General features: G+C 36.4%; 1 protein-coding gene and 1 pseudogene across 25 annotated transcripts in view; one reads left to right on the top strand and one right to left on the bottom strand.

The window, feature by feature from the left end:
- The window catches only part of RALYL (RALY RNA binding protein like), a 728,119-nt gene that overhangs the window by 75,557 nt on the left and 628,782 nt on the right, over nucleotides 1-23,780 (bottom strand). For all 25 annotated transcript variants that reach the window (XM_055286644.2, XM_055286654.2, XM_055286638.2 and 22 more), the window contains one exon: nucleotides 1,444-1,491. In XM_055286644.2, coding sequence (XP_055142619.1) covers nucleotides 1,444-1,491 — 48 coding nt within the window. The remainder of the gene's footprint in view (nucleotides 1-1,443; nucleotides 1,492-23,780) is intronic.
- LOC129486559 (glucosamine 6-phosphate N-acetyltransferase-like) lies at nucleotides 18,712-21,945 on the top strand (annotated as a pseudogene).

The following is a 23,780-nucleotide window of genomic DNA, read 5'->3' as shown; positions in this document are numbered from 1 at the left end:
TTTTTAAATCCAATAATCTTCCTATGTATAGTTGATCCTCATCTCTGATATGCATAAATTTCAGTTACTGATATTAGTTAAATAACACCAGTTCTCCAACAACACAAATTTTAGTTACTACAACATATAAAAGGTAAGTAATTTAATAAAGTCCAAACTTTGCTTCTAGCTTTTCCACAAATAAATGAATAAATGATAAATGTGCATGATAATAACAATGATCGCTAATCACATCCCATCTTTCAAAGTCTGTCAATGATTTTTTTTTGCTGTTCGTTGATTATTCACTCACTTGTTTCAGATCATTAATTGTAATGCTTCCTTATCTCTCAGTGATAAAACGTGGCATTTTACAAAATTGAATAATCAAAAGAAAGAATTGATCAACAAAGATGAAAATGCAGCAAAGAATCGAAGAGTGATAATACTAGATGTGAAACTCAAATTAAATGTAAATGAAATTACAGAAGAAATAGCTCACTATAGGGATATTGATACTCCTCTACTCAAGAGACTCTAGGCATGGAGTCAGAGGAACTTAATAAAGGCAAACTTAACGACATAAGTGAGGAAAGTGGATGTGATGTGATGAAACATATAAAGCTATGGAGGGGAAGTGACCCTGGTAAGAGAATCACACATTGAAAGAACTCTCAGAGATAGTTCACAACATTGATAGAATGTCAAAGCTAATTCAACCTTAGAAAGGAGTATCCAACAAGGGATAAAACAGATGCCTACTCCATATCCTTTCCTGAGAAGGCATGCACTGTTTCAACTACTTTTGATAAGTGTTCTTTACAAAGAACTAAAACACCTTAATTCTTAATATTTTTATTGTTTTAAATTATAGTATGCTAAATAACAATTAGCTATACTATAGTTTCCTATTAGTTTATAGAGAATAAAAGTTGTTAATGTTTTGACAAACATGTTTAAGATCATGAGACAATCCTGTTTTTTCCTCATTGGATGGTTTCATCTTGCATCATCACTTTTATGGCCTCCTACTGTCCGGCAAAGCAGGAACGATCTGTAAATTTTACGGACTCTACCCAATATAGCATTTTCAATGTTTTATTATGTACTTTAGAAGGTTGGAGTTATTTTTCTGAGTTTTCAAACTCTTGATCTTGAAGTATTCTAAATCAACAAATGACTTGGCAGATAATATTAACTAAATCTTTAGGATTTTATCTAAATATTAGACACCAAATCTTAGGTTTGAGCACCTCCAAAGTCCTAAAATTCCAAGATCCACTTGGAATAATGTAAGTATAATGAAAATATAAAAATCTGTATATTTTGTTGGGATTTAGTATTTTATTTTTAACTATAATATTGTTTTAAATACCATAATTAAGAGCACCCATGAATAAAATGTACAAAATGGTTAAAACATAATTTAAGTCATAGGAAAACAAGGATGAAAAATTCACATACCGATTGTAGAAATCATCTCTGTAGTAATCATAGTCAAAGACATAACCGCTAAAGAAGGAAACAAAAAAATTAGTTGGCATTTGTTTCAATGACATTAATTTTACTATTAACTTATGATGTTATAGCATAAAATTTGTTACTTTTAAAATATTTATTTTTCAATATAATTATGCATCCAAAGGACCTTCCAAGATAATGTCCAACTTGATATAATGTCATGCCAAATTATTATTACATGTTTGACAATGTAGAGACTGATCATGGTGTGGTTTGGAATGAAGATGAGAACAGGTAGCAAAATAAATACGTTAAAACTTTTCGGGCGCCTGTAGTCCGAGCTACACGGGAGGCTGAGGCAGGAGAATGGCGTGAACCCAGGAGGCGGAGCTTGCAGTGAGCCGAGATCGCGCCACTGCACTCCAGCCTGGGCGACACAGAGCGAGACTCCGTCTCAAAAAAAAAAAAAAACAAAAAAACAAAAAAAACCTTTTCATTAGGTATGAATGAAGACCATAGTTTTTCATCTCAGACAAGATATCTTATAGCTGTCCCTTCTTTCTGAGGTAATATAATTATCCCTTCTTCCTAAGGTATGTACAATGAGGCTACATAATGAACAAAAGGTATTGAAATAAGATAAATGGAAAAGTTTAATAACCCATTCATTATAGAAATGGTGAATAGAAATGTGATTCCTTGGAAATTCAGCATTTTTGAATTCTAAAACTATGGATTCAATACTTTAAATAGAGAAAAATTAGAAAAATAACTGTGGCTGTCTTACCAACAATACCTTAATATTTTAGTATTTAAATATGAATTAGTAAATGCATTTCAGTGATAACAGTATTACGACTAAGCTCCCTAAAGGAATATATTTTAAAAAGTCACCTCCATCCACTTGCCTTGTTGTTTGAATTTACGAAGCACTTTATATGCATTTCAATTACAGTCATCAAAACAACTCTGTTGGACAGCATAACCTGAAGAAACTAAGGTGCAATAGACCTAAGTGACTGGCTCAAATTAGCATTACTACTAGGTGACAGAGCTGAGATTTAAGGGAAAGTTTTCTGATTTCACAAGTAGGGTCATTTTCACAACACTTCGCAACACTCCCCAGCCTGGAAGAAGTCTTAATGTGATGATGAATGGAGTAACTGTACCACAGGGGAGTAATTTAAAAAAAAAAGTTTACTTGCTCATTTTCTTTTTATTGTGGCAAAACATACCCAGCGGATCACGAGGTCAGGAGATCGAGACCACGGTGAAACCCCGTCTCTACTAAAAAATACAAAAAATTAGCCGGGCGCGGTGGCGGGCGCCTGTAGTCCCAGCTACTCGGAGGCTGAGGCAGGAGAATGGCGTGAACCCGGGAGGCGGAGCTTGCAGTGAGCCGAGATTGCGCCACTGCACTCCAGCCCGGGCGACAGAGCGAGACTCTGTCTCAAAAAAAAAAAAAAAAAAAAAAAAAAAACAAACAAAAAAAAAACATACATAATTCCATATTTACTATTCTAATCATTTTAAAGTTTATGATTCAATGGCATTAAGTACATTCACAAAATTGTACAAACATTGCCACTACCCATTTCAATAACCTTATCATCAACCTAAACAGAAACTTTGTACTCATTAAACAATAACTTCCCATTCCTGCCTCTCCAGTCTCTGTCATTAATACGAACACAAATCATACAATCATATAGTCATACAATATTTGTTCTTTTGTATTTGGCTTATTTTACTTAGCATAATATTATCAAAGTTTATCCATGTAGTATGTATCAGAATTTCATTCCTTTTTAAGGATGAACAATATTCCATTGGGATGAGATATATACATATACACACACACAAACACACATATATATATATATACACATATATATATATATATACATAAACACACACAAAATATTTAAAAGTATTACCCCAATAGAATATTATTGAAATATATGTAAATATTATCTATATCACCCCTATAGATATATATGTATACTGACATACATATCACTTTTTCTTTACCCATTCATCTGTTGATAGACACTTGGCTGTTTCCACATCTTGGCCATTATGTATAGTGTTTCTATGAGCACTGGTGCAAAAGTGTCTGATTCCCTGATTTCATCTCTTTTAGGTATATACCTAGAAGTGGAATTGCTCAGTCATATGGTAATTCTATGTTTAATGTTTTGAGAAACTACTATATAATGGAGGCATAATTTTATATTTCCAAATAAATTTAACAGACCTTTACTTTGTAACTATTCTTATGTTAATAAACTGAAATAACCTTATTAAGAGGGGCTTGTTATTTTGGCTTTAAGGATAAATTTATTTATAGCTCCTCATGCTCTTACATAGAGGGTGAAAAATCCTGATCTAAGAGCAGACCTAATCCATGAAGGTAAAGTCTGCCTCCAGTTCTGTCAAATGGAACACAAGGTGTTTGGGTTCGGGTGCTGAAATATAAAATAAGAACTTCCTCCATCTGAGTATCTGGATGGAAGGCTGAGCATTGAATGGCTAGAGCAATGCTGTATCCATCTATGCAAACCAAGGGGACAATGAGACCACTGTCTAAAGTGTAAGAAGGAAATAGCCACTTTTGTCTGGCAGTCATGGATTATTAAAATAATAATGGTTTTTGCTTTAGTTTATTCTAATAGTATAGATACAACTGTGACATTGAGTTGAGGGATGCTAAAGCCAACCTATTGGCTACCATCAGACCCTAAGGTGTAAATGTCACCTCAGGAGATCAGAACAAGAGGGCTAACTAGACGCAGCCAGAAAGTGCCTGTCTCACCAAGAGACACCAAAATGTGGACTAAACCTACATACTTAAAGCAGATCTTTTGAGAGAAAACACTGAGAATCAACAGAGAGGTGACACAGTAACTGAGGCTGAAGATGGAAGAAGCTGGGGACCCTGCATGGGGATGCCAAGTGCCAGGACTAATTCCCAGCCCTGAATGGCTATTAAGGAAGGCTGAGTGAAGTGACTGTGGGGCAACCCACTTTTGCCACAGAAGTCTGGGATCCTAGCTATAACAGATGCCATGATCCCCACAGACATTTGAATTGGCAGGGGAATCTGCTCAGAAAATAGGCAGAGGTGGAGCTCCAGTCTGGGCAGAGCCCAAGAGATTTTGTGTGTGGGGCAGCGGCAGCAAGACATGGCCACAGGTGCCCATCTCCCAAGAATTTCCACTAAACTGGTAGACGAAGAAATTGGAAAACTCCCAAATTAACAGTCTAATACAGTATATGGGGGAATTAGAAAAACAAGAGCAAATTAACCCCGAAGTTAGCAGAAGAAAAAAATAGCCAAAAGTGGAGCAGAACTGAATGAAACCAAGATGCGAAAATCTACACAAAAGATCAATGAAACCAAAAGTTGGCTCTCTAAATAAATAAACAAGATCAGTGACACAGATAACGTTACAATCAATCCCACAGAAATACAAAAGATCCTCAGAAACTATTATGAACACTGCTATGTACACAAAATAGGAAATCTAGAGAAAATGGATACATTCCTTGAAACACAACCTCTCATAATTGAACCAGGAAGAAACTGAAAACCTGAACAGACTAGTAACAAGTTCTGAAATGGGATCCGTAATACAAAACCTACCAACCAATAAAAGCTCATGATCAGATGTATTCACAGCTGAATTCTACCAGACAAATAAAGAAGAGTTGTTACCAATCCAACTGAAACTATTCCAAAAAAAATCAAGGAGGAGAGACTTCTCTCTAACTCACTCTATGAAGTCAGCATCATCCTTACACCAAAATCTGGCAAAGAAAAATAATACACAAAAATCGGAAGCATTTCTATATACCAACAACATTTAAAGCGAGAGCCAAATCAAGAATGCAATCCCATTCACAATAGCCACAAACAAAAATAAAATACCCAAGAATTGATTTAACCAAGAAGGTGAAAGATCTCTACAAGGAGAACTATAAAACACTGCTCAAAGAAATCACGACATAAAATATAGAAAAACACTCCTTGATCATGGATTGGAAGAATCAGCATCATTAAAATGGCCATACTATCCCATGCAATTTACAGATGCAATGCTATTTCTATAAAACTACCAACATCATTTTTTAAAGAACTGGAAGAAACTATTGAAAATTCATAGGGAACAACAATAAAAGAGCCTGAATAGCCAAACCAATCCTAAGCAAAAAGAACAAAGCAAGAGGCATCACATTGTCCTACTTCAAACTATACTACGAGGCTACAGTAACCAAAAGGCATGGTCCTGGTACAAAAATAGACAATAGATCAGTGGAACAGGATAGAGAACCCAGAAATAAAGCCATACACCTACAGCCATCTAATCTTTGAAAAATTCAACAAAACTAAGCAATAAGGAAAGGACTCCCTAGTCAATAGTGCTGTCATAGCTGGCTGATATGCAGAAGAATAAAGCTAGACCCCAACCTTTCACCATATACAAAAATTGACTCAAGATGGATTGAATATTTCAATGTAAGACCTCAAAATATGAAAATCGTAGAAGAAAACCTAGGAAATCCCCTTCTTGATACTGGCTACATTTTCAAAAGCTATTGCAACAAAATCAAAAATTGACAGGTAGGACCTAATTAAACTCAAGAACTTCTGCACAGCAAAACTATGAAGGAAGTAAACAGACAGCCTGCAGAATGGGGGAAAATGTTCACAAATTGTGCATCTGACAAAGGTCTAATATCCAGAATCTGTAAGAAACTTAAATAAATCTTCAAGCAAAAAACCTACCCTATTAAAAAGAAGGCAAAAGACATGAACAGACACTTCTTAAGACAAGCTGACAACAAACATATGAATAAATGGTCATCGTCACTAATCATTAGATAAATGCAAATCAAAACCACAATCTCACACCCCTCAGAATGGCTTTTGTTAAAAAATCAAAAAACAACAGATGGAGAGGATGCAAAGAAAAGGGAACGGTTGCTAATTCCAATAAATATATTTGAGTGTTTACTGTGTAGCAGAAACAGTGCTAGACATATTTGATGCATTCAATAGCTATTGATTGAGGGGACAATCATTTTCATGGAATAAAAGTTCTCAGTATTTTCAGATATAACCAAATAAACTCACAAAGGAAATATGTGACTAAATTGTTTTTTTTTATTATACTTTAAGTTTTAGGGTACATGTGCACAACGTGCAGGTTAGTTACATATGTATCCATGTGCCATGTTGGTGTACTGCACCCATTAACTCGTCATTTAACATTAGGTATATCTCCTAATGCTATCCCTCCCCCCTCCCCCCACCCCACCACAGGACCTGGTGTGTGATGTTCCCCTTCCTGTGTCCATGTGTTCTCATTGTTCAATTCCCACCTATGAGTGAGAACATGCGGTGTTTGGTTTTTTGTCCTTGCGATAGTTTGCTGAGAATGATGGTTTCCAGCTTCATCCATGTCCCTACAAAGGACATGAACTCATCCTTTTTTATGGCTGCATAGTATTCCATGGTGTATATGTGCCACATTTTCTTAATCCAGTCTATCATTGTTGGACATTTGGCTTGGTTCCAAGTCTTTGCTATTGTGAATAGTGCCACAATAAACATACGTGTGCATGTGTCTTTATAGCAGCATGATTTATAAACCTTTGGGTATATACCCAGTAATGGGATGGCTGGGTCAAATGGTATTTCTAGTTCTAGATCCCTGAGGAATCGCCACACTGACTTCCACAATGGTGGAATTAGTTTACAGTCCCACTAACTGTAAAAGTGTTCCTGTTTCTCCACATCCTCTCCAGCACCTGTTGTTTCCTGACTTTTTAATGATGGCCATTCTAACTGGTGTGAGATGGTATCTCATTGTGGTTTTGATTTGCATTTCTCTGATGGCCAGTGATGATGAACATTTTTTCATTGTCTTTTGGCTGCATAAATGTCTTCTTTTGAGAAGTGTCTGTTCATATCCTTTGCCCACTTTTTGATGGGGTTGTTTTTTTTTGTAAATTTGTTTGAGTTCATTGTAGATTCTGGATATTAGCCCTTTGTCAGATGAGTAGATTGCAAAAATTTTCTCCCATTCTGTAGCTGGCCTGTTCACTCTGATGGTAGTTTCTTTTGCTGTGCAGAAGCTCTTTAGTTTAATTAGATCCCATTTGTCAATTTTGGCTTTTGTTGCCATTGCTTTTGGTGTTTTAGACATGAAGTCCTTGTCCATGCCTATGTCCTGAATGGTATTGCCTAGGTTTTCTCCTAGGGTTTTTACGGTTTTAGGTCTAACATGTAAGTCTTTAATCCATCTTGAACTAATTTTTGTATAAGGTGTAAGGAAGGGATCCAGTTTCAGCTTTCTACATATGGCTAGCCAGTTTTCCCAGCAACATTTATTAAATAGGGAATCCTTTCCCCATTGCTTGTTTTTGTCAGGTTTGTAAAGGTCAGATGGTTGTAGATATGTGGCATTATTTCTGAGGGCTCTGTTCTGTTCCATTCGTCTATATCTCTGTTTTGGTACCAGTACCATGCTGTTTTGTTTACTGTAGTCTTGTAGTATAGTTTGAAGTCAGGTAGCATGATGCCTCCAGCTTGTTCTTTTGGCTTAGGATTGACTTGGCAATGCAGCCTCTTTTTTGGTTCCATGTGAACTTTAAAGTAGTTTTTTCCAATTCTGTGAGGAAAGTCATTGGTAGCTTGATGGGGATGGCATTGAATCTATAAATTACCTTGGGCAGTATGGCCATTTTCACGATATTGATTCTTCCTACCCATGAGCATGGAATGTTCTTCCATTTGTTTGTATCCTCTTTTATTTCATTGAGCAGTGGTTTGTAGTTCTCCTTGAAGAGGTCCTTCACATCCCTTGTAAGTTGGATTCATAGGTATTTTATGCTCTTTGAAGCAATTGTGAGTTGGAGTTCACTCATGATTTGGCTCTCTGTTTGTCTGCTATTGGTGTATAAGAATGCTTGTGATTTTTGCACATTGATTTTGTATGCTGAGACTTTGCTGAAGTTTCCTATCAGCTTAAGGAAATTTTGGGCTGAGACAATGGGGTTTTCTACATATACAATCATGTCATCTGCAAACAGGGACAATTTGACTTCCTCTTTTCCTAATTGAATACCCTTTATTTCCTTCTACCTGATTGCCCTGGCCAGAACTTCCAACACTATGTTGAATAGGAGTGGTGAGAGAGGGCATCCCTATCTTGTGCTAGTATGTCTGGTATGTTTTGTCTTTGTCATTGTTGGTTTCAAAGAACGTCTTTATTTCTGCCTTCATTTTATTATGTACCCAGTAGTCATTCAGGTTGTTCAGTTTCCATGTAGTTGAGTGGTTTTGAGTGAGTTTCTTAATCCTGAGTTCTAGTTTGATTGCATTGTGGTCTGAGAGACCGTTTGTTATAATTTCTGTTCTTTTACATCTGCTGAGGAGTGTTTTACTTCCAACTGTGTGGTCAATTTTGGAATAAGGGTGGTGTGGTGCTGAGAAGAATGTATATTCTGTTGATGTGGGGTGGAGAGTTCTGTAGATGTCTATTAGATCTGCTTGGTGCAGAGCTGAGTTCAGTTCCTGGATATCCTTGTTAACTTTCTGTCTCGTTGATCTGTCTAATGTTGACAGTGGGATGTTAAAGTCTCCCATTATTATTGTGTGGGAGTCTAAGTCTCTTTGTAGGTATCTAAGGACTTGCTTTATGAATCTGGGTGCTCCTGTGTTGGGTGCATATGTATTTAGGATAGTTAGTTCTTGTTGAATTGATCCCTTTACCACTATGTAATGGCCTTCTTTGTCTCTTTTGATCTTTGTTGGTTTAAAGTCTGTTTTATAAGAGACTGGGATTGCAACCCCTGCCTTTCTTTTGTTTTCCATTTGCTTGGTAGATCTTCCTCCATCTCTTTATTTTGAGCCTATGTGTGTCTCTGCATGTGAGATGTGTTTCCTGAATACAGCACACTGATGGGTCTTGACTGTTTATCCAATTTGCCAGTCTGTGTCTTTTAATTGGAGCATTTAGCCCATTTACATTTCAGGTTAATATTGTTATGTGTGAATTTGATCCTGTCATTATGATGTTAGCTGTTTATTTTGCTCGTTAGTTGATGCAGTTTCTTCCTATCCTCAATGGTCTTTACAATTTGGCATGTTTTTGCAGTGGCTGGTACTGGTTGTTCCTTTGCATGTTTAGTGCTTCCTTCAGGAGCTCTTTAAGGGCAGGCCTGGTGGTGACAAAATCACTCAGCGTTTTCTTGTCTGTAAAGTATTTTATTTCTCCTTCACTTATGAAGCTTAGTTTGGCTGGATATGAAATTCTGGGTTGAAAATTCTTTTCTTTAAGAATGTTGAATCTCGGCCCCCACTCTCTTCTGGCTTGTAGAGTTTCTGCCGAGAGATCAGCTGTTAGTCTGATGGGCTTCCCTTTGTGGGTAACCCGACCTTTCTCTCTGGCTGCCCTTAACATGTTTTCCTTCATTTCAACTTTGGTGAATCTGACAATTATGTGTCTTGGAGTTGCTCTTCTCGAGGAGCATCTTTGTGGCATTCTCTGTATTTCTTGAATTTGAATGTTGGTCTGCCTTGCTAGATTGGGGAAGTTCTCCTGGATAATACCCTGCAGAGTATTTTCCAACTTGATTCCATTCTCCCAGTCACTTTCAGGGACACCAATCAGGTGTAGATTTGGTCTTTTCACATAGTCCCTTATTACTTGGAGGCTTTGTATGTTTTTTCTTTTTTCTCTAAACTTCTCTTTTCGCTTCATTTCATTCATTTGATCTTCCATCACTGATACCCTTTCTTTCAGTTGATCGCATCAGTTCCTGAGGCTTCTGCACTCTTCACGTAGTTCTAGAGCCTTGACTTTCAGCTCCATCAGCTCCTTTAAGCACTTCTCTGCATTGGTTATTCTAGTTATACATTAGTCTAATTTTTTTCAAATTTTTTAACTTCTTTGCCATTGATTTGAATTTCCTCCTGTAGCTCAGAGTAGTTTGATCGTCTGAAGCCTTCTCTCAACTTGTCAAAGTCATTCTCCATCTGCTTTGTTCCGTTGCTGGTGAGGAGCTGCGTTCCCTTGGAGGAGAAGAGGCGCTCTGATTTTTAGAGTTTCCGGTTTTTCTGCTCTGTTTTTTCCCCATCTTTGTTGTTTTATCTACCTTTGGTCTTTGATGATGGTGATGTACAGATGGGGTTTTGGTGTGGATGTCTTTTCTGTTTGTTACTTTTCCTTCTAACAGTCAGGACCCTCAGCTGCAGGTCTGTTGGAGTTTGCTGGAGGTCCACTCCAGACCCTGTTTGCCTGGATATCAGCAGTGGTGGCTGCAGAACAGCAGATATTGGTGAGCAGCAAATGTTGCTGCCTGATTGTTCCTTGGAAGTTTTGTCTCAGAGGAGTACCCAGCCATGTGAGGTGTCAGTCTGCCCCTACTTGGGGGTGCCTCCCAGTTAGGCTACTTGGGGGTCAGGGACCCACTTGAGGAGTCAGTCTGTTCTCAGATGTCCAGCTGCGTGTTCGAGAACCACTACTCTCTTCAAATCTGTCAGACAGGGGCATTTAAGTCTGCAGAGGATTCTGCTGCCTTTTGTTTGGCTGTGCCCTGCTCCCAGAGGTGGAGTCTACAGAGGCAGGCAGGCCTCCTTGAGCTGTGGTGGGCTCCACCCAGTTTGAGCTTCCTGGCCGCTTTACCTACTGAAGCCTGGGCAATGGCGGGCACCCCTCCCCCAGCTTTGTTGCCCCCTTGCAGTTTGATCTCAGACTGCTGTGCTAGCAACGAGCGAGTCTCCGTGGGCATAGGACCCTCTGAGCCAGGTGCAGGATATAATCTCCTGGTGTGCCGTTTGCTAAGACCATTGGAAAAGCACAGTATTAGGGTAGGAGTGACCCGATTTTCCAGGTGCCATCTGTCACCCCTTTCTTTGACTAGGAAAGGGAACTCCCTGACCCCTTGCACTTCCCAGGTGAGGTGATGCCTCACCCTGCTTCGGCTCATGCTCAGTGCACTGCACCCACTGTCCTGCACCCACTTTCCGACACTCCCCAGTGAGATGAACCTGGTACCTCAGTTGGAAATGCAGAAATCACCCATCTTCTGCGTCGCTCACGCTGGGAGCTGTAGACTGGAGCTGTTCCTATTTGGCCAGCTTGGCTCCACACCGCCCCCCAAATTTTTTTATAATTTTTTTCGGAGACTCTTTTTTATGCTGTAATCTCAGACAGCAGAGTTTAATTGCAAGAAGAAAATATGACACACTCATCAATTATAAAGGCGTTATTAATATAGATGACAGTAATGATTTCCACTTATGTGTCTTATACCTTCAGTAAATACTTTGATAATTTAAAAGCCTTCTGGAAATTTAAAAGTACACAAGAAAAGAAAATTCATTTTTATTTTTCTCCGTTGTTGCTTAAATTATCTTGTCCAACCTGCTTATTTTTTGTTCAATCCTGACTGCTAAGATGTATTTACAAGAACAAGTTATAGCTAAGTATTTTGAATTGTTTGATTCTCAAGTTCCACTGCCTGCCATCATAAACTAAATTTTATCTGTCAAAGTTAAAAATAAAATGAAATGCACAAACAGACCTGTCTTGGTAATCATGTCAAGACTGCTTTTGTCTTAATGGTTTGGGCTTTTAGCAGAAATGTCATGGCAGTAGTTGGCTCAGGTCATAAGCTATAAAATCAAGCTGGATTTCCAAGAAAGAGAAAGAGATTCAAAGAGATTCAAAGATCACACCAGGGCAAGTCTGATTCACGCTAGCTCTTGTTTCCCCAGTGTTCCTGCCACCCTTCTCAGTCCTTTTTTGTGGGTGAGGGGATCCTTTTCTCTCTTTCCAGATTCTATCTCTTTCATAAAAATCCCCTTTTTCTTTCTGAGTGAACCTCTATTTGAAATCACCCACCAAAAGATGGCATTGTGAGGAGGCATATTCAGTTTTTTAAGGAATTATATATATCCTAGAACTGTATTGCTAAGAAGAGTTGGTTTTTCAGTTAAGAAAAATCCCTGCCCCACACCCCTTTTCTCCCTCATAAACCGAGAGTGGTACTGTGATCCTTATGGGATGATCTATTTTGGCTTTTAAGAGAACTTTTGCCACTCTCACTTTAATAGTTTAGTATGACAATTTGGTTCTTAGGTAACTGAAAAAAAAATGATAATAAATTAGAAGTTTAGGGCACTGTCTAGGATGAAACTCAACCAAGGAAATGTTGAGGTTTCTATTGCTGGGAAGCATAACCATTGGCTTATGGCAGGTATTTGACCTTCTAGAAAAATGAAATGATGGTTTTGAATGTTTTGTGCAAACAAATATTTCATACTGTTTATTTTAAAATCCAGCACACCTTTACTAATTTTATCCTACTTCTCAGTGTGTCCTTAATCATTCACATTAACATTCTCTCAAGATGTAATGGGGAATCAGAATTGCTAAAGTAATTGCTTAGAGCCATACATCCACACTGTTTCTTTTATTCCTGAAGATTAAATGAGGACCAAGTAACTTTCCTGAAATTTCATTTAAACTTTTTCATTTATAGAAGAATCACAACTCATTGGGTTTTACAATATATGTAATCAATTTTATCCAATCCTTTTGAATTAATAAAGCCAGTTTCATATGAGTAGGCTAATACCCAAAGTATTTCTTTATTTTCCCTCACCGAACTTCATTAAAATATAATCTTAAGAATATTAATAAATTCCCTAGCACAAGTAGGAAACATTTTAATGTGTTCTTAGCAAACATCTTGCCAATAATAACTACTACTAGAGCCTTCTCAATTGCTATAACTGGCTTCCTATATTAAATTGAATAATCAATTATTTAGTTCTTATTTGTAAGTCAGGTGCAATACTAGGAGTTGTGAATAACATTATCAGTTAAACATGACTTCTAACCTCAAGGAATTTCAATCTAAGTATAGATTAGACAAATACACAGATAACCGTAAGTTGAGGCAGAATTTGATAACTGTCAATCTGAAATAAGAACTTCTATGAGAGCTTATAAGCAGGGGAAATAGGATGTGGTGAGTGAGACACAGGGATCAAACATGGCTTCATGAAAGAGCTGGCATTTGAACTGGACCTTGCAAAGAGTAGGGATTTGACAAGTGGATGTTCAAAGGGTAGGTCTTTCTAGATGATCAAGAAATCTGGTGGTGGAAAAATGTGGAACAAGTATGGACAATATGTTTTATGGAGATTATTCTCTCTCTTTGGCACAGCTATTCTTCAGAATACCCATGGTTAGTTCTAGAAGTTATGAATGCAGAAGATATAATGTAAAAATAATGCAGGATATAATTCAGCTAACTGGCTGAATTTCCAGAGCATACTTCCCCGTGGATAAGGTGAAATCAGAAGTATCCTTAGATATATCTACAGGATCCTGCTTCTAGTTCATCAAAAAAAGTTGGTGTAGGTTTCTAGCTTTCAGAGTATCTAAAGTTAAACAAATTTACAAACTTTGCCAATATAATATTTTGAACAAAAATCTGTTCATTTCACTTTAGGGAATACATATAAATTTGTACATTTACTTTGGTGTATGTCACCAATACATATGCACACATATATACAAAATTCAAAAACAGTGAAATAAGCTACTTAGTCTAAATTTCATTGATTAAATATTCAATTTATTTTCAAGGACCTTTGTAATGGGGGAGAAACCTAATGAGACCTAAATAATTATGGTATCTTCATAGAGTTCCTCACTACTGGTGAATCAGGACCTGTCACCCGAGGAAGAGAAAATGGCTAAGAAGTTCTAAAGATTAAAATAATCCACCTAACTTAAGAAAGTTCTCATTCTTTGCTTGCTGTGAGTCAAGTTTACTGTCTCACACATTTAAAGGATGATTACTTTAATTGATAGACCAGTGACAGAATGTATGAAGAGTAGATTTTGGAAATGAGAAAAATAGGAAGAAAAAAACCTATTATTTTTCTTTCTTTTGGCTAGTAACACAGGGTTTCTGATTTTGGAATTATCACTTTGAATGGGGTATGTTGTTACTTTTCTCTCTACTGTGTCTGTTAGGAACCATCCTTAAATAAAAATAACAGCAACAGCATAAAACCCTTCAATTAGTTCCCATGGCTTATAAGGTAACATACAGATCTCTTCAACATTCAGGACTCTCCAAAATGTAGCTCCTTTCTCTGACATTCTTTCACTATTCATTCTATTACTCTTTATCCGTCAGCATTTCTCAGCACCTATGCTCTGTCTGGCTCTACTCTGGTACAAAAAAATAAATAAAATCTCCTTGCTGTCAGGCAGAGACATTCTTGTATCTTGACACAATCTTTTGCATTAGCTCAACCGATGGCTCAACAAAAAGTTTACTGTTATACTCTCCATCCATCAACATATGTGGTATATTCTTTCTGCTGGAAATATGTCCATTCTTTTTTTTTTTTGAGACGGAGTTTTGCTCTTGTTGCCCAGGCTGGAGTGCAATGGCACGATCTCGGCTCATCGCATCCTCCACCTCCCAGGTTCGAGCAATTCTCCTGCCTTAGCCTCCCGAGTAGTTGGGATTACAGGCATGCACCACTATGCCCAGCTAATTTTGTATTTTTTTTTTAGTAGAGACAGAGTTTCTCCATGTTGAGGCTGGTCTCGAACTCCTGACCTCAGGTGATCCGCCCGCCTCGGCCTGCCAAAGTGCTGGGATTACAGGCGTGAGCCACCATGCCTGGCCAATATGTTCATTCTTAAAGGCCTAACTCAAGCTCCACATCTTCCCCCATTATAAAGTTTGTCGAATTAGACTAAATTCCACTTTCTGTGCTATTCTTTGATTATAGCTTTTTTGAATTTACATCCAACTCATGCTTGTCAGCTCTCTGCTTCTCTTGTCACTTAGCTAATTTGCATAGATTTATTTTTGTTAGCCTTTCCCCTCACAAGCCAGTCTTTCCCTTCCATTAATCATCACCGTCTCTCTTCTTTGAACTTAATCTAATTTATCTGAATTTCTTGACACTGAAGTTTTCAGGGTAAAATATTCCAGGACGGCTCATGTCAAAAACCTGTAGAGTATGATCCATCTCTTTGTTTTAACTGTTCATTGTAGTCATTAATGTTCAGGTCTCATTCTTACAGCTTCTTAAGCACACTTCTATCTAAACATATTATATTGTATTTGACTGTTTATGAGTCTATCTCATTAGACCATAAGCTCTGAAAAGGCAAGGTGTTTTAGTCACCCAAAGATATTTTTTTAAATCGAATATTACACATCTGTGGAACTTTCTGCTATAGTATTTACTTTCTGTAGAAAAGTAAAGTGTTTTCATTAGAATTTTCAAACACCTGAATATTAATATTAGAATGTTTAGAGCATTACAATTGCTATATTGGGTTAGATCTTTCTTCCATCTATCAATTTATTGCTGGTCAGCTCTAAATCTACCCTTTTTTTGAGCTTGCTTTGTAATAATGGAGCTGGACTCTATAAACATTTCTTCTTTGCCTGCTGACACAGTGTTAAAGTTTGGCAGTACAGGGTGCTGGAGGAAAACTGCAAGGCATAGAAGAAGAGGGAGCTTCTTTTTCCAGGTGCTTTTCTTCTTAATTCTCTGGCACAGCTACCAGCAGCTTGTCAGAGGCCCAGTGATAACCATGGGCATCTCAGCAGAGGTTTCCTCCTCATCACCCCCAGTCCACTAACATCCTCATAGACTTCTCTGACCTCCAGTCAGCTGCAAACACATTTTCTCCAGTGAGATTTGCATCTCAACCCTGGGGAGAGAGGCTCTCTTCAACTTCATTTTTCCCTTGAGTACTCTCCCTCAGCCACAGAGGTAGTAGCTGTTCCAAGCACTTTCTATTCCAATATTCTTTTGCAGATCCTGACTGACACAACCCAGTTTAGGCTGGGTTGTAGTTTGCATGTTTTGTGTTTTTGTATTCCATGTTTGTTGAGAATAACCATATGTGACACGTAGTTGAAGGGTACGCTTGTCCATTTACAAGTAAATGTTTTTCATAGTTCATGCAGTTGATATTTTTATGATTTAACATATTGAATTAAAATGATTTTTTCAAAGTTTTCCTTCAAGGGCAAGTGTATCAACTACACAAGCTCTTTATGGTGGAGACTAGCTTTTAAAAATGTTGGAGAATGATGTCAAAACAGATGATAATAATATAATAATGTTAAGTTAACATTTACTGAAGGCTTAGCATTTATCAGCCACTATTCTAAATGCTTTACATATATCAAATAATTTCATTGTCTTCAAAATTCTATGAGTTAGTATTAATATTATCTTGACTTTATATATGAGAGAACCAAGGCATCAATATAATCAAAGTTCATAGCATAGACTGCCTTGTCTATGGCTTCCCAGATATTGCTGTAAGAAATACTTGGGTGTTTTTGTCAATTGCAATCTCTATATTAAGCCAGAAAGATAATGAAGCTCACTGCAACCTACGCCTCCTGGGTTCAAGCGATTCTCCTGCCTCAGCCTCCCGAGTAGCTGGGACTACAGGTGTGTGCCACTACACTTGGCTAATTTTTGTATTTTTAATAGAGACAGGGTTTCATCATGTTGGTGAGGCTGGTCTCGAACTCCTGACCTCAAATGATCTACCCGCCTCGGCCTCCCAAAGTGCTGGGATTACAGGCGTGAGCCACCGCACCCGGCCAGATAATGAAATCTTAATTGGCATTAAATGATTTTTAGTGTCTATAAAAAAAGCATAATAATTCCATTGGACTTTCACTTTGAGCCATCACTGGAAATATTTAGTTTAGTATGTGTCAGTGCACTTTTAGAATAATTTTGACCAACTAGGATCCATATAGATGAAGGAAATTAGGATGGCAAAAAGTCTCAAGACAATGACCCTATATAAAAAATAATTGAATTAAATAAGGATGTTTGGGCTAGAGAAGACAGCTTTTGGGAAGAAAGGTGCCTAACTTTAAATATTTGAAAGACTGTTGAGTGGAAGAGGAATTGAATTTCTTCATTGTGGCTCCAGAAGGCAGAATAAGTATTAAAGGGTAGTAATTATAAGGAAGAATGTTACTGCTAAATTTAACAAAGAAATAAGATAATGAATACCAAATACCTCGAGCTTCTAGTATGTTTTAAAAAATAATAGAATCGTAAAATGGAAAATACCATGACACAACATTGTATGTTGTAATATAACACACAGATACATATGCCACAAGAGCCTGAAAACTATTTGTTGGGGATTCTTTTTAGAGAAGAGAATTAATGCATTATAGCATTATATTGTTCTGGGATATTTTTCAAGTTAAAGTTTCATAATTTCATTAAAATTAAGTTACATTGTTAAAATGTAACATTTAGATATCCACCTACAGATTTTCAAGAGCTGGTACCCTAAATCTGGCTCACTTTCCCTTAGTATTAGTTCAGTTTCTTTGACTCTCCCCAACCAAACTGATGCCAAGTCAAAAAAGAAAAGTTGCACTTCATATTCTCTAGAAAGAAAATAAAAAGAATGCTTTTTCCAAAACCCGTGAGACACAGTGAATACTTGACTCAGAAAAATCTACAGCTTTAGATGCCTTCATTCTTAAAGAAAAAAGATGAAAAAGAAAAGAACTCAGACATAATCTCATTAGAAAAAGAGCAACCTATAAGCCAAAGTAAACCAGAAAGAGGTCATTAATATCCGTTTCAGGTCTGAAAATCTATCAACATAATCTGGAACAAAAACAAATTAAAAGAGATTACAGATGTTATCTGTAAATACTAAAGAGGCATTTGATAAAATTTAAGAGGCATTTCTTATAATATATTCAAAGTAAAATAGTAATAAGAAAACTACTTAAACACAATAGACTGTAGCAAAAACAAGTGGGAAATATTAATTCAGCATAAAACAGTAAAAGTATTCAAATTAAAATGAGAGGACAGCTTTTTATCACCATTATTATTTTAAAATATTGAAGATTTTAGCAAATCTTTTTATACTAAACATTGTCATTCCTCTAGGCACATGCACTTGATTTTCTGCATTGCCCATTTTCCCAAAATACCTAGCTATTTATACATGTCCTCTATTGTCTTTTTGTTACAAGCTCATACTGCACTGGACACATACTATCTAAAATGAGTATTTCATACAAATATTATAGAAGCAAAAAAGAACTGATTTGCACTCTTTGTCAATTATGACCTTTTTGTGTGAATATGACTTATTGTTATGATTTCTATTTTTTTCCCCACTGATTAATGTCAATTTTTATCCCTAAATCATGAATTTGTAGGAGAGATAGTCTCCCTCCTATTACTATTATTCAAAATTTTTTAAAAATCTCATCACTATTTTACCAGCTGAATTTTTTAAATGTCAAATTTTCCCCCTCCCTGATTATTTTTCTACATAGTCATTTTCAATGAATCACTTTATCCCTTCCATTAAAGTTCCCAGTTAAAGAACATGACTAAATATTTGTTAAACATATGTTTGTAAAACAGGTTGATCCTTAAGATGCTGGTGTTCAGGATAGACAAAACCAGGTGAGTGACTACCTTTCTAGAATTTTATCTGGGATTGGTACATGATACACCATAATTTTCTGTTGATGTCTTTCTGGCATCTTCACACATAAAAAATGACATAGCTGAACACAGAGTTCTTGTGTTACAATCCTTTCCCGCAAAAAATTCTCCACGATTATCTTCACAGTAGCACATCACAGAGAAAACTGAGCTCGATTTTATCTTTTGTCTTAAAGTTAGTCTCTTTAAATTTATGGATTCCTATAGATTTCTTTACATTTCAAATTCTAAATGCCTCACTTAGAAAAATCAATGAATTATATATTTTACTTTTTATTATTGACTCATGTTCTATAAAATTGTCATCTTTGGCAATGGCTATTATTTACAGATTAAACTCAACGGTGTTTCATCCCATTTTTTTCTTTTGTTCTCATTTTTGCCACTTTACTTTTCCTCTATTTTTCTCATGGAATATTTGCTAATTTTCCTCAATATCATTTATTGACCTTGTTTTCCTCTGTAATATCAAATCTTTACTGCTTCAAATGGGGCATTGTATTGAATCTGGTGTCTTAAAGAGTTAACTGATATTTTCCAAATTAATCTCTTTTTATTATAATCTATAAATGTTTCTTACAGGTACTTTCCTTCTGAATATTATTAAGAAAACATTTTATCTAATATTCTTTAGTTTCCAGAAAAAAACCTTATACTTAAAAGTGAGTCCTCTTTGAGCCCTCAAAATATTGCTGTTTACCTGTACTGAAGAATTTGTTTGCGAACTTCCATTTCTTTTCCTCATTAATTCTTTTTTGTTTGGTTAGGTCAATATTCAAAGTTTATATTGATATGACCACATAAATATTATTTACAGCTGAGGAACATACTGTGCAATGATTATATTTCCTTCTTGTACAATCATTGTTTACTTGGCACTTATAATGGTCTACTGTTTTCATTCTTCCTGGAGCATTCCATTGTCCTGCTGCAACCCAGACTGGTTCTCTCTGGGTCTGCTACAAAGCTGTCATCTGGGTACTTCTCTTCACCAGCCACCTTGGGGACTTCCTTCTCTTTTGTGTTAGACCACCCCCCACCAGTTTTTTTTGTTAGTTCGATAATTTTGGTGAAACAACCTTTAGATTTCTTAGAAATAGCTTCTGAATAATTATATTTCTGAAAATACAGTTGATTCTCATTATTCATGGATTCTATATTTGCAACTTTGCAAAATTTGTTTTTGACCTCCTAATTAATACTTGCAGGGTTTTTATGATCATTCAGAAACATGCATAGAGGGTAAACATTTTGAGTTACATGTTCCTAGATGAGGTCCAATGAGGTGACACTGCCTCTTTGTTTCAGTTCATACTGCAAATAAGCATCTATGTTATGATCTATTTAGTGCCTCATTTTTCACATTTTTGTGCCTTTTCTTGGTGATTTTGCAGCCTAAAATGCAGCCCCAGTATAGTGCTGAAATGCTGTGATGTGTCTTATAGAGAAAATATGTGAGCTTCTTTAGATGAGCTTCCTTCAGGCATGAGTTGTGTTGCTGGCTGTGAGTTCGATGTTAATGAATCAACATCACATATTGATATAACATACATTAAATACATGGAGTCTTTAAACAGAAACACACAAACAGCAAGTTTATGTATTGATTGGTTGGCAAAAATGTTGTGACCAGAGGCTCATAGGAATCTAGCCCTATATTTCCGCTAGGAGCAATGGTTCAGTATTTGCTAACTCAGTGTTTGCTGTGACTTTACAGAATATAACTTCCACAAATAACAACAGTCACCTGTATCTTTTAACAGTCTTTGTGCTTGATTGACAATATGTTTGGTTTGATTGATTGTCTGGGCCTTCTGGCTGGAAATAATCTTCCTTCAAAATTTTAAAGGCACTGAGGAGGGGCTGGGGGTTGGGAAGTGAGAGTGGGACCTGGTGTCCTGGGGGCCATGGTGGGCCTGCCTCAGGTTTATCAAACAGACTTACTGGAAAGATGAAACCTCACGAAACTCCTGTTTGACCCAAGTCTACTTAAAGAAGTGGACTGGAATCAGAATACAGCTATATATGCTCCAGTTATTTCACCAACACATCTCACAGAAGGCTTGGTTTAAGGCCTCTTTGTCTACTGATGATATGGTTTGGCTGTGTCTCCACCTAAATCTCATCTTGAGTTGTAGCTCCCATAATCCCTGCATGTCATGGTAGGGAGCCAGTGGGAGGTAACTGAATCATGGGAGTGGGTTTTTCCTGTACTATTCCCATGATAGTGAGTAAGTCCCATGAGATCTGATGGCTTTATAAAGGACAGTTCCCCTGCACATGCTCTCTCGCCTGTTGCCACATAAGATGTGCCTTGTTCCTCCTTCACCTTCTGCCGTGATTGTGAGGCCTCCCCAGCCACATGGAGCTGTGAGTCCATTAAAACTCTTTCTCTTTATAAATTACCCAGTCTCGGGTGTTTCTTCATAGCAGTATGAAAATGGGCTAATACAACTAACCTAGGGTTTTTTTTTTTAAGGTAGTGGGTCAGCGAACTGCCACTGGAATTGTCAACTTTGATAATGTATAAAGTGTTTTGAGCATACAAAGAAATCTGGGGTTTATTATGTTACAGTTGTGGAAGATGTGACTCGGTGACAGTGTTGCCATGGCAACTCTGATAATAGAACATAAATTCATCCTTTCCTGTGCTAAGAGAGAAAGAGTAGATGTTGTTAATAATGAATGCAGAGGAAGACAGCTTGGCAAATTGTTATCAACTTGTACTTTGCTAAGCCAGAAACTGAACTGTTATAAGATTACCCTTGAATGTCTACCACAAAATGTTGGTTTTTACAAAACATTTGGATACATTGGATCTGAAGAAAACTACATACGTCAGAGGTATCTAAAGTAAAAATCTTTTTAGAAAGACAATTGTCAAAGGAGCTAATGCTACAAAGCTATACTCTCCCTGAAGTTAAAATGTTTTGTTGCCGTAGCCCAGTGACCTCCATAAATACTGGCCTGAAAAAAAATTATAATACTGCAAGTATAATGACATTTTAGAAGATTACCTTGGGCTGATGGGATATACTGTGAATTTAGATTACAAATGAATATTATTAAGGGGATGATTTTTACCCAAAGGAATAATTTGAATCTTTTCTTGCATTGCATTTTTCTAGAGTGTGGCTTCATTTCTTGGTAGTCAAGAGTACTGACAGTAAAGAGTTCTGTATCTGCTATCTGTGCTGCTTATTTTTTAAAAGGTATACATTTAATAGGCTGATTCTTAACACATGCATAAAATTAATTATATTTGTTTCAAATAAACATATCTAAATACACAGAGAGGTATAATTTCCCACGTATTAAATTGGATAAATTAGTTATTATACAAATATAGTGCACTTCAACATTTGTTGATCCTATTATGGACAAACAACCTGGCCATGCCTTTTAAAGCAGAAGAAATGAAAATTAACTTATAAAATGTGAGGAGATTCAAAGTAAAACAATTTAAATGTTTTACTAACAGTTTATATAGTTCTATGTCAATAAAAAGTACCAAGTGGCTTATCTGTGAAATATATTAATAATTATTCATTTGTTAAAGATACCTATGAACAATTATTGCAGGACATCTAAGGTACTTTTAATGGTAAAATTGGGAAATCTCAATGTATGTATTTCTACTCCAATTTTTCTTTTTATCTGAAGCCTCTCTTCTGAATAACATTTTCATCAAAAAATGGAATATTACAAAATTGAGTGGAATGCAATATTTAATAAAATATATTTTACTGGATTTGTCACACTGTAAAATTTTGATGGAAGCTTTTCTTTTTAATGTGGTTGTAATGGCACTATTATTCTGGTAACTATCCTGTTTTGATTTTATTGATTTTAATTATTTTAAAAGTTGAAGTCAGAATTAGATACTTTCCTGGCACTAATCTTGAGCATTCCATGTTACAATAAGTCTATTCATGTGATCAAAAGACATTTAAAGGCATTCTTCTATTGTCTGCACGTTCTAATCTTGAAAAATTTGATGTTATTTTCATTCTGTCTTTGTATGTGGTTTTATTCCTCTATTTAGACATTTAAGGTCTTATATACAGTAAACTGTTTTAGTTTGGGTCATCTTTCATTTGTTGTGCTGAGCATATTTTATTGGAAATCTCGTATCTTTCAGTTTTAGGATATTTTCTTGTATTCTGATTGAATAATGTTGTCCTCTAAGTTTTCTCTTTGTGAAAACACTATTAGCTTGATATTGAACCCCTGGAGCAAGGGTCTGATTGTTTAAAAACCCTTTCTTTACTATTTTCCATCTGTTTATCTTTTTGATCTTTTAAGTTCATATTTCAAACTTTTATTAAATTTTTCATTTCTGCTATAAAGTTTTTAATTTCTAAGAAGATTTTTCTTGTTCTTCATATATTCTTTTAAGTAATACTTTTAAATGTAGATACATTTTCCTATTTCTAGGGGCATTAATTATGAGTTTTTTAGTATTTTTGTTTGGTTTTGTACTCTCTATATTTCCCCTATTTCTGTGGAAATCTGATTTTCTCTGGGATTTTCTTCCATGTTAGAGTATTTCCTCAAATGTCTGGTGATTCTTTCCTTGTTGATTAGGTTATATTTCAGGGCAAGGCATCAAAAACCTGGCTGTCAGCTTTGTGAGTGTGTGTGTGGGGGGGTGGGGGTGGGGGTGTGTGAGGGTGGGTGTGTGTATGAGTGTGTAGATGTACATGTGGGCAGGGCTTATTGACTGGTGGGCCTCATTGGAGCATGATGATGAAAG

The sequence above is a fragment of the Symphalangus syndactylus genome, chromosome 7 (genome assembly GCF_028878055.3).
Source record: "Symphalangus syndactylus isolate Jambi chromosome 7, NHGRI_mSymSyn1-v2.1_pri, whole genome shotgun sequence".
Taxonomy (NCBI): Eukaryota; Metazoa; Chordata; class Mammalia; order Primates; family Hylobatidae; genus Symphalangus; species Symphalangus syndactylus.
This window is presented reverse-complemented; position numbering and strand designations above follow the sequence as displayed.